Below are 12196 nucleotides of genomic sequence, written 5' to 3' on the forward strand. Positions count from 1 at the left end.
ATGAGCATTTACTTGCACTTCCCACTGCAGTACATTTTCTATCGACAGTATCAGCTTTCAAAGGCATTTAGTTTCCCTGTTAGGTAAATTAACAGTGGGTAATTTCTAAAAATGATAGAACAGTTGTCTCACCAGCCACCATATGCAAAAAGGCCACTGTACAGTGCCAATACAGTTTTTCCCACATCAGTTGTTGTCCCTTCAAAGGCTCGTTTTGGTTCCAAATAAGGAGTATCGCCTGTACAGGGGTAACAAATTCAAAATGACTTTCAGACAGCTAATATCAAGTGAAAACACTTAAGGCATGATGGTCATACCCATCTAAAATTCCAAGAGGAATTGACTTTAATAAATTACCACCACTAAAATAGCACAAAGCAGTTATTTCTCAACCTGTGTGAGGCATATATTACTGAAAAATAAATAAGGAATATATAAAACAAGATGATTACAAATTCCATTAGAACCCCCCCCCCCTCAAAAATTGCCAAAAAAATTTCCACCGAAACAAAAATCCTGTTGATGCCTGGGGAGGGGCTGGAACTCACCAACCCACTCCCCGCTGGTTATTCGTGGATTTGTTATAGATTGCCCACTGTAAGTAAAAGAATATTAAGGTAGTCTATGAGGAACATAATGTTTGAAAACCAATGGCTAAGAGGATGTTAAATGATCATATTCAAAACTTATACTCTAAAATGCCACAGACAATATTTATGGATGAAACTACTATACAAAGTTTAATATATGGAAAAAACTGGAACAATTTTTCTTCAAAGGTATGTACCACAATTCTGTAAATGTTAATTGTTGGACTATTCACTTTACTTTGCCAGTATAACTCCAACCTGTTGTCAGTAAATGGGAGCAGGGCAAAGATTATACAGTAAGGAAGTCATCTTGTTATCTTCAGGGTTGGATTGGTACTTCCACTTCCCAGTACATTTATGACACAGTGTGTCAGGAAAGCAGCAAGAGTCCATGCAAACTGTCCATATAATGTACATGAAATTGATACCATAGTGTGACAGCCACCTTCTTGCTGCCAAGCGATGCAGACCCCGCCTGTGGGTGTGAGTTATCACACACTGCGCATCTGTGAAATAACACTTAATCAACTAAACCAATCTCCAGGCTCAGAAAAAAAGGGATAGCTTGGGCATGGTTGAGATAAGCAACGTTACTGGCTCATAAAATTGTACATTAGATTCTTGCCTTTTGGGCTCCTCTAAAACTTGGGAAAATGCAGTGTGTGTCAAATGACAAATCAATTCAGTAGTTTCTTAAACAGCTAACGAGGTCCAATGTACTCTATCTGAAATAAGTCTTAGATATTGGATATCTTCCACCTAGTTTCTGCTCAGCTGGTGCTACAACCCCCTATTTCAGATTCAGATTTAGAATGACTTCAGATCATATATGAAATCACATTCAACCTTGAGCCTGTTTTTCCTGTGGCTGAAGCAGAATTACCACTTATTGGTAGTTCAAAAAATTTGTATTCAATGTACACATTAACAAATCAAGAAATGTAAACAAACTCACCATGCAATACAGAGAGGAAAAAATCAATAAAGTGCAGAAGTAAGAAAGTCAATAATGAGTCCCTGATTGAGTTTGTTGCTGGGGAGTCTGATGATGAAGGGGCAGCACCTGTTCCTGAACCAAGTGGTGTGAGTCTTGTGGCACCTAAACCACTTTCCTGATGGTAGCAATGAGAACAGAGCGTCTGCTTTGTGATATGGATCCTTGATGAATGTTGCTGATCTCCAGCGGCAACGTTTCGTGTAGATGTTCTCAGTGGTGGGGAGGGTTTTGTCTGGGATGTCCTGGGCTGCGTCCACTATTTTTTGCAGGGTTTCATGCTCAGGGGTATTGGTGTCCCTATACCAGTCAGCACATTTTGACGAAGTAGAGGCAGTGATGTGGTTTCCTTATGGTGCCATGAATGCGTTGGGTCCAGGAAAGATCCTCCGAGATAGTGACTCCCGAGATCTTAAATTTGCTCCCCCTGTCCACCTCTGATCCCCCAATGATCACTGGATCACAGACCTCTGGTTTTCCCTTCTTGGTCAACAATCAGCTCCTTGGTTTTGTGACAGTGAGTGCGAGGTTGTTGTTGGTGCACCCTTCAGACAAGATTCCAATCTCCCTCCTGTATGCTAACTCATCGCCCCTTTTTATAAACCCACTACCCTGGTCTCATCAGCAAATTTGGAGATGGGTGGTGGTGTTGCACAAAGTCATAGGTGTGTAGGGAGTAGAGCAGGTACATAAGAATGCAGCCTTGTGGTGCTCCAGGGCTGATGGAGATTGAGACCGTGTTCTACCAATCCTCACTGATTGTGATCTGGAGGTGAGGAAATCCAGGATCCAATTACACAGTAGGTGTTGAGTCCCAGGTGTTGGAGTTTGCTGAACAGTTTTGAGGGGATGATGATGTGAATACCGAACTGAAGTCAATAAAGAGCATCTTGATGTTTGCATGTATCACGTTAAGTGGAAGAAATCAGCTACACACTGTCAAAAAAATACACCTTCTGGCACACTGAGAAAGCTCAATATTTTTACAATGCACAACATTGCTTTTTTCAATTCCTTGGTCGCCAACATTAGCCCCTATCTCTATATTCGTCTGAACCTCAGGAAATAATCTTTGACCAGAAACATTTTATATCGTTATCGATTTTGCATTTTTAAATGGAGTAATAAGAAATAAATGGATACATAGAAGAATCAACATGTTGTGCAATTCACCATCAAAAATGGTTCAGAAAGCAAACAATATAATTCATTTGACATTCTGAAACTTGGGACATCTGGTACAAGCTAATCAATTTAATATACCATTTAACAAATGGAAAAGTTTCCATTTACTGTACTCTGAGTTTACTGATAAAAGTAACAAGGTCTTTGATGCAGTGCTGTTTTTGATAAAGTTCTGGGCAGATCATACTGGCTGCTAGACTCAACAAGCTGTAGTGCTCGCTTGCCTGAATAATCATTCCCACATAGAGAGCTGATGAACTAACCATCTCTACTCAAGTGACACCTGGGCTGTGGGTATGCTGACACCCCACCCCGAAAGTCCTGAAGACCTTTGATCCAGTTAAAATTATCGACTAGAGTCACTTCAGTGTTTGGTGAAGCAGTCACCAAGCTGGATTCACCAATATAGAAATGCAAACCGAGTACACCAAATTCAGCTCTGCCTCAAATGGGAGGCCTGACTGTGGCCCTGGATGGAGGTGAAGGTGGAGATGCACATTCTGCAGGAAATACATAACAGGGTGGAAATGTTGGTTGGGAGGTAGTATGGATGAGGAGGTCTCAGAGAGACCCACAATGTGATTGTGCTGATGTTGAGAGAAGGGTTGAAGCTGATGGGGTGAAACGTGAGGACCAGATGGACTCTGTCGTTTGTTCTGCCCAAGTTTTGGGGTGGGGGGGGGGGGGAAGAGGGGTTGGAGTCAGTGGAATTAGGCAAAACTGAGGAGATACAAGTTTAAACAATCAACGGCAGTCAGTGGTGGGGGTGGGGGAAAATCAACATCTATTAAAGAAAAAGGGTCCTTTGGATGACCTGCAGTGGAAGACCACATATTGGGAATAGATGCAACGGTAGCAGGGGAATTGTGTAAAAAGGATGGTATCCTTACATTAAGCAAGGTTAGAAGGTACAATCCAGACAACTGTAAGAGTCAATGGGTTTGTACTAGAAGCCCATAGATATTTATTTGTCTCAAGGTGGAGACAAGAAAGGTCAAGAGATCGAGGGATCAGAAACAATCCAGATAAATTTAAGGGCAGGGTAGAAGTTAGCAATGTGGTTAATTAAATCAAGTTCTGCATTGTTTCTTATGAAATCTATTTTTCCCTATTGTCCAGCAGAGAAATCAAAATGATGGAAGTCACTGTTAAAGACTGTATTTTGAGACTGGAATTTTAGAATTCACATTATCCCTTGGATCGGCACTTGGATCAACACTGACGACACACCTATCCACCACTCCATTTGACCCATGCCTTCATTAATCAATTATTCATACATCATTGTCAGTTCATAAACTTCCTCCAACATCGCACTGATGCCTCTTTAAATTATTGAGGTGGTAAACTTTTAAGAGATGCGATTCTTAAAATTTCAAATTGAGTTGTAAATTGGCATTCACTCATTCAGATCTGCACCAAAAGCATACCAAGCTAAATGAAAGAATCCACTGTAGATCTTGAATGACTGGATCAACCCTAACCTTTGATCGAGTAGAATCACCCTTTATTACTTTCTTACTGCTGAAAGTTTCCACTGTGAAAAGTGGGTCACTAACTCTGAGTCCTTTAGCATTGTATTTCTTGCAGTTGCAGTAAACACATTTTAAAAGAATTCATTAAAGCTCAGTTCCTATCTTGTTTTGTGAAGCACAAACTATTTGCAAGTTCAACACAACGAACAAAGGAATAAAGTTCACGACAGAGGTTATGAGAAAACTCTGTTCAAACAATACCTGAACTGAATTTTAATTGATGCTGGATTGCTCACTTTCTTTTACTTTATAAATACTTTATGATGGTTTTAAGCATATTAAATAGAATGAAATGAACAAATGGCTATTACTTCTGTGGTGTATTATTAATCTGAAACTCATACATTCTTTATTATATAACTAGAAATTGACCCTAAATCAGATTCTGACACTTTATTAATTCAAGGGATGCGGGTTCTGCAGGCTGAGCCAGCATTGAATTACCCGTCCCTAAATGCCCCTTGAAAAGATGGTAGTGAGCTGCCTTTTTGAACTGCTGCTGTTAAGGACAGTGTTAGAAAATTTTGACCTAGTGACATTCAAGAACAGAGATATATTTCCAAGTCAGGATGACGTGTGGCTTGGAGGGCAACTTCAGGATTTACCTCTTTGGGTTTCAACTAAAATTAAGATTAAAAAAAACAAAACCCTCAGTAAATTTTAACAATTCACTGTAAACAGCAGGAGGCAAGATGCCTGCTGTTCTCATGGGAATACATGTTAATGTAAATGTCTCGAGAGAAGTGAGCTTCTGATCCTTGATGGGACGCCAGATGAGGGAAGAACCAGGGGTTAAACGGTGGAAGATGAAGTGGAGGAGAGGACCATGGCAAGTCCAGAGGTGTGGTAGCGAGTAAATGATTATGTTGACTATTCCAATGTGAATTAGTTATCTTTGGATTAAAATGAATCATCATGGAATAAACAGTACAAAATATCTTCTTTGGTATGGAAAGATCAAGAAAAAGATCATTAGAAACTACTTGGTAGTCCTTCTGTTTCAACAATAACTTTTCATGTTGAACAATTTTTAAAAAATTATCATGTGATTGCCAGGGGGCCAAAGTGCTCAGCCAAACCAGAGTTAAACTTGAATACTCCATACAAGGATGATCACCACCTGCTCCTGGAGCCTTACTGTACGTTCATCTATCCAGTAATTAAAATGATAATGTCAGAGAGCCTGATGAACAGTGGTAAAAGAAAGTTGAAGTTATTAACATTTCAGGCATGCTTGTTAGATTAAATTAACTAAGATATACGACACAAGGAACTTAAAATGCAAAACAAAAGTAATCTTGTTCCAATATAAGAGTGCCCATTAAACTTTGTATAAAGAACATATGGATGTGCACGGCTATCGCCTTGGAAACACAATTTTAAGGTGGGCTAATGAAAACTGGAGAAGTCGATGTTAATGTGATTCCGTTGGAGGATGCCCAGAAGGAATATGAAGTGTTGTCCCTCCAATTTGGAGGTGGTCTCAGTCTGGCAATGCAAGAAACCATGGACAGGGTTGGCAAGGGAATGGGGTGGAGATGTGAAATGAGTTACCACTGGGAGATCCACACTATTTCAGCAGATAGAGGCATGGTGCTTAACGAAGCCATCTCCCAGTTTGCATCCAGTCTCTCCAATGTACATGGAATCTACTACAGACAGCAACACTCAATATAAGGGCAAAACATGGTAAATCCTTGGACTCTATGCCCTGATAGAAACAACTGATGGATAATATGCAATAATACATGGAGTGAATATTTATAATACTTTATTAGAACCGCAAAACATACCATCAGTGTGCCAGTTATAGATAAGATCTTAACCACACTCTGGACAATTTTTATTTTGATCCTAAAGTTTGATACCATAGTCAAAGACCTGAGGGTGCTTTTATCATGGAGGGACTGGGACTGATCCGCAGTCAACAACTTGCGAAACGGGAGTTATGCAAATAAGATAGGCTAGTCCCAATCGGAGCTGAGAGCAGTGGTCAGGAACACTTTTATGCAGGCAAGGGAGCTACTTCCCGCTAGTCAGCCTATAGCGCTGGTCCTCCATACCAGCTAGCAGCAAGCAACTACATTCTACAAACAAGCATGCAATACCAATGATCACCAATCTTAAAAAAAAAACCAAAAGGCATCCGTGACAGACTGGTAAAATAATGGACTAAAGGCTGGTAGATACAATTACAGGTTAAGTCTGCCCAACGGCTTGATGTGACGTCTGGACCGTCTCAGCTCTTGCGGTGATGAGATTTGATTTGGAGACTCTTGTGGTGGTGATATTGGAGTTGGAGAAGGTCCAATGGTAGGTGTCGTATGTGATGGTGGAAATGATGCCATAGTAGGTGGATGTTCGGCGCTGTTATTTGTAGGTGTAAATTTAGATTCTTGTGGAAGAAAATGGACGTGGCAGGGTGAAGAGCCCATTAGTGAGGTTGATAATTGTTCATCCCTGTGGCCACAAGAGTTAAGACGGTTGGGTACCATGTGGTACTTGTGTGGGTGGGCTGGGTGTTTGAGGTGATGGAGATTGGAGTGGAGGTGGACACTCAAGACGCCCCAGCTGGTGCGAGGTATCAGACAGACACAGTTCATTGAGTTTGCCCAGGCATTATAGAATGTAGTTGAAGGTGAATAGTTCCAATTTCCAGCTGAGTATTTTGTCATTTTTAATTTTGCTACGAGCCTGGTTGTTGAACATGAAGGCCACTGATCGTTGGCCAGTGACTAGTTAATGTCGCCAGTGTCTAATAGCTTCGACAATTGCCTCAGCCTCTTTCTCAACTGATGAGTGTCGTATTTCAGGGCCCTGCAAGGTGAGGGAGAAGAAGGCAACGAGTCTACCTGCTTGATTTAAGGTGGCAGCCAGGGCAAAATCTGAGGCGTTGCTTTCCACTTGGAATGGCTTAGATTCATCAAAAGCGTGCATGGACACTCTGGCAATCTCTTGCTTGACATTAGTGAAAGCAGCAAGAGCTTGTTCTGAGAGGGGGAAAGAGGACGTTTTGATACGAGGTTGGTCTTTGTCGGTGTGAAGTACCCACTGGGCACAGTAGGAAAAAAATTCTACATACAAGCATACAATACCAAGGATCACCACAGGGACATTTCCTATTGGTAATTTAGCTACATGCAAGCACTACCAAACATCTGTCATACAACAAAAAAAGACATTCTCAGATGATTACAGAATATCCAAGTTCCTCAAATTATTGAGGAAGTGACATCAGACAGCCACTCTATTGCTATCAGTAGTTCCAGGCATCCCGTAGGTCAGATGAGCCAGAGGTTCAATACTACCCACCATCCCTTGAATGCACCTAAAAGTAGCCAAACACTGGTTGCTTTTTCCAGCCAGGAATTAGTTAAATGCAGGCTAAGAGGGTGCACTTCAGTTCCAAACTATAATGGAGATCACCAAAATGACTGGAATTTTAGCACTTGCCAATAAGTAAATTTCCATTTCTTTATTACAGATCAGTGGAGATTGTGCCGGTTGAGGAACCAGGTTCAAGTTTATTATCATCAGACATATACATCCATTCGAAACAGTGTTTCTCAGATCACGTGCACACAGATAAATGCAGTGCAACTTTCGGATGAATGATATTTTCAGATAACTGATCATTTTTTAAAAACAGCCCAGTAGCAAAAGCAAATCACTTGTATCAATATTTAAACAAGGGAAGGTGTTTTAAAGCATGTGTGCAGGGTGGAGGTTCTCAATGATTTTGCACCCCCACTTTATCAGACAATGATCCCGGTAGATTACGTCAATGGAAGAGAGGGAGAGTCCAGTGAACCTCTCTGCCACTCCTATGGTCCTGTGGGTTGACCTCCGATCTATTTCCCAAGCGACTATATAACCAACTGAAAAACCTCACAAAGATAAGCGTATACAGAGCCGTTGTCATACCCACACTCCTGTTTGGCTCCGAATCATGGGTCCTCTACCGGCACCACCTACGGCTCCTAGAACGCTTCCACCAGCGTTGTCTCCGCTCCATCCTCAACATCCATTGGAGCGCTTACACCCCTAACGTCGAAGTACTCGAGATGGCAGAGGTCGACAGCATCGAGTCCACGCTGCTGAAGATCCAGCTGCGCTGGATGGGTCACGTCTCCAGAATGGAGGACCATCGCCTTCCCAAGATCGTGTTATATGGCGAGCTCTCCACCGGCCACCGTGACAGAGGTGCACCAAAGAAAAGGTACAAGGACTGCCTAAAGAAATCTCTTGGTGCCTGCCACATTGACCACCGCCAGTGGGCTGATAACGCCTCAAACCGTGCATCTTGGCGCCTCACAGTTTGGCGGGCAGCAACCTCCTTTGAAGAAGACCGCAGAGCCCACCTCACTGACAAAAGGCAAAGGAGGAAAAACCCAACACCCAACCCCAACCAACCAATTTTCCCTTGCAACCGCTGCAATCGTGTCTGCCTGTCCCGCATCGGACTTGTCAGCCACAAACGAGCCTGCAGCTGACGTGGACTTTTTACCCCCCTCCATAAATCTTCGTCCCCGAAGCCAAGCCAAAGATATAACCATTTACAGCACAGAACAGGCCAGTTCGGCCCTACTAGTCCATGCCGTAACAAATCCCCACCCTCCTAGTCCCACTGACCAGCACCCGGTCCATACCCCTCCAGTCCTCTCCTATCCATGTAACTATCCAGTCTTTCCTTAAATGTAACCAATGATCCCGCCTCAACTACGTCTGCCGGAAGCTCATTCCACATCCCTATCACCCTTTGCGTAAAGAAATTTCCCCTCATGTTCTCTTTATAATTTTCCCCCTTCAATCTTAAACCATGCCCTCTAGTTTGAATCTCCCCCACTCTTAATTGAAAAAGCCTATCCACATTTACTCTGTCTGTCCCTTTTAAAATCTTAAACACCTCTATCAAGTCCCCCCTCAATCTTCTACGCTCCAGAGAAAAAATGCCTTGTCTGCACAACCTTTCCCTGTACCTCAAACCTTGAAATCCTGTCAACATTCTCGTGAACCTTCTCTGTACTCTCTCTATTTTGTTTATATCTTTCCTATAATTTGGTGACCAAAACTGTACACAGTACTCCAAATTTGGCCTCACCAATGCCTTTTACAATTTCATCATAACCTCCCTACTCTTGAATTCAATACTCCAATTTATGAAGGACAACATTCCAAATGCCTTCTTCTCCACACCATCTACCTGAGTATCAGCCTTGAGGGTACTATTTACCACAACTCCTAAATCCCTTTGTTGCTCTGCACATCTCAATAGCCTACCATTTAATGCATATGACCTATTTAGAGTTGCATTTAATGCATATGACCTATTTAGATTTGCATCACATTGTGATGCAGTGGCCAGGATGCTCTCGATAGAGCTCCTGTAGAAGGCTGACATAATGGTGGCCAGAAGCCTTGCCGGCTTCAGTCTTCTGAGGAAGTGCAGTCGCTGATGCGTCTTCCTGACAAATGAAGTGATGTGTGTCCACAATAGGTCACTAGTAAAGTGAACTCCAAGGAACTTGGCACTCTCTCTATCGAAATATTGATGTGTAGTGTAGAGTGGTGGTTTCTGGTCCTCCTGAAGTCCACGATCATCTCCTTCATCTTGTCTACACTGAGACTCAGGTTGTTACTCTTGTACCATTTCACAAGATTTTTCACCTCTGTAGTGCGACTCATTATTGTTGATGACACTACTGGAGCTAAATCTGGCAATGCATTTGTGGGTCAGAAGTATGACAGGAATGGACTGAGCATATAGCCCTGAGATTCGCCAGTGCTCAATGACAGCGATCGACGTTCTGCTGAATAGAATGTGGTTTTTCCGATAGAAATTCCAGGATCCAGTTACAGAGAGGGACGTTGAGTCTCAACGAGAACATTCAATTCCATTTTTTTTAAAAAGCAAAAAACTGCTCTGTAACACCCAAGGCCCAACTGATATGTGGCTGCCCTGTAAGTGGACACCAATGATGTTCACACTTTTCAAGTTCAAATTCTATGTAACTGTGCAGGTAATGGGTAACATAACCGGTGGTTTTTTTTAATTAACTGCTGGAAGGCTCTTGACCATACTAGTGATCCGAATTACATTGATACAAAAGCAGAAAATCCTGGAATCAAATATGATCTGTGGGGAAGAAAATAAAATGAACAAAAGCTACTGCCTCACTTTGACTTTTTGAGCACTATTTTTAAATTATTTTTTGTAAGGTGGTTTATATGAATGTTTGCTCTATGATGCCACAAAGCAACAAATTTCATGACTTGTTGATGACAATAAATTCTGATTCTGAAAAGTGACAGTTCAGGACAAAGACCCTTCAACAGAACTGGAGGCTTTAGAAAATTGTATTTATAATGCTTTTGTGATTACTGTGTTTGAACAGTAACTGTCAGACTAATTCACATGATGTTTGTTGAAGCTAGCTGATATTAACTGACAACCCAAGCATAAAACCAATTTCTTTTAGACTTTCAAACCATTACCTAAAATGCTTAAAATATTAAAATCACTTTCTTTTACTTCCTCGTGCTGCTTTATGTTGCTTTATTGCTGAATGAAACATTAAAATTCCAAAAATACACTTTCATTAAAATGCTCCAACTTCACGAAAATGTGAGACTTCATCTAAGAGGTTTACACTCACTCAGTTGAATTCTATCAATCCATTTTCAAAATATCCAAATTCTCGTTTTCGATGGAGTGGAAGTTATAATATCAATTTTCAAGATAGTAGTCGCTCTTTAAACTTGTGCTGATGCAAATAGAAATAATAAAATACAGCAATTTGAATGGTTACTGTTCTTAGTCTAGAGCATATTGAAGTAAATATACTGGCAAATAATTCAGAAACATTTACAACCATAGAACAACGCAGCACAGAGACGGACACTTCGACCGATTTAAAGCTAGACATCCTCTTGACAACAGCAAATCCAACGTGTTAAGATTGACAGATAAAACATATTTCCCCCAAAACAGTAAAACCCCTGGTATCCAGCACCTAAAAGGATTGGTAGATGCTGAATAAGTGAATTTGCAGGTTGTTTGCAATTGCGTGCTGCATGAATACTGATAACGGGGATTTTACTGTACATTGAGTCAAGATCAATGTAATCCAGAGGAATGACATGATTATTACTTTACCCTTCACTTTGTCATACATGTACTGCCCACCTTTACCTGCTCTTGAAAAATTCATAGTGAACATTACTCTCCTTTCCAGAAAACTTCATTGCAACTGACTGCTTTATACATTTAAACTTTGTCTCACGCTTACCTTTAAAAATCTGCACAAAGCCCAAAATAATGATTAAAAGTAATGCCAGCAGTTTTGCTCCAGCAAAGACATCTTGTACTCGTGTGGCTGCTTTTACACTGTAACAGTTCACTGCCGTTAGAAGCACTGTAAAAAAGGAAAAGGCAAATCAGCGTGTTTATATATACTTTTGCAAATTTTATTTAAAGGGCCTAAATAGCTGACTTTCTCACATGCAAAAGGATTGATATTTCTCATTGTTATTAACCCCAACGTTTGAAAGCCGAGAAAAGCTCAGCTAAGCAGGTAATACTGTTTTAAGTCGGTGCCAAAATATTGGCTCTTAATAATCAGTTTGTTGATTAACTTATTGGTCACAGCAGGTCTAAATGGGACTTACCTCTAGGGCTCAAGAAACTGGGAGATCAATTTACTGTACAAAATCTACTTTGGATTTGCATTGCAAATCCTGAACACTTTTACATATTTTCCCTCATGTTCAGTGCTTTTCCTGCCAATAAAGCAAGAAGAAATATTGATTTCTCATCTAAATAAACATTACCTTGTGGAAACAGTCACCTCAAAGAATCATAAACTGACAAAATTTAGCGTCCTTTAATAGGA

General features: G+C 41.0%; 1 protein-coding gene and 1 long non-coding RNA gene across 2 annotated transcripts in view; one reads left to right on the top strand and one right to left on the bottom strand.

The window, feature by feature from the left end:
- LOC138744945 (uncharacterized) overlaps positions 1–4605 on the top strand; it is an 87326-nt gene extending 82721 nt beyond the window's left edge. Inside the window, exon 4 of the long non-coding RNA XR_011345888.1 lies at positions 3889–4605. This is a non-coding gene — a long non-coding RNA (uncharacterized lncRNA). The remainder of the gene's footprint in view (positions 1–3888) is intronic.
- Positions 1–12196, bottom strand: part of slc7a5 (solute carrier family 7 member 5) — a 46501-nt gene that overhangs the window by 24959 nt on the left and 9346 nt on the right. Inside the window, exons 2-3 of the mRNA XM_069901840.1 lie at positions 11594–11719; positions 133–238 (exon numbers count right to left, since the gene is read on the bottom strand). Of these exons, the coding sequence (XP_069757941.1) occupies positions 133–238; positions 11594–11719 (232 nt within the window). The remainder of the gene's footprint in view (positions 1–132; positions 239–11593; positions 11720–12196) is intronic.

This window comes from Narcine bancroftii, chromosome 10, assembly GCF_036971445.1.
Source record: "Narcine bancroftii isolate sNarBan1 chromosome 10, sNarBan1.hap1, whole genome shotgun sequence".
NCBI lineage: Eukaryota > Metazoa > Chordata > Chondrichthyes > Torpediniformes > Narcinidae > Narcine > Narcine bancroftii.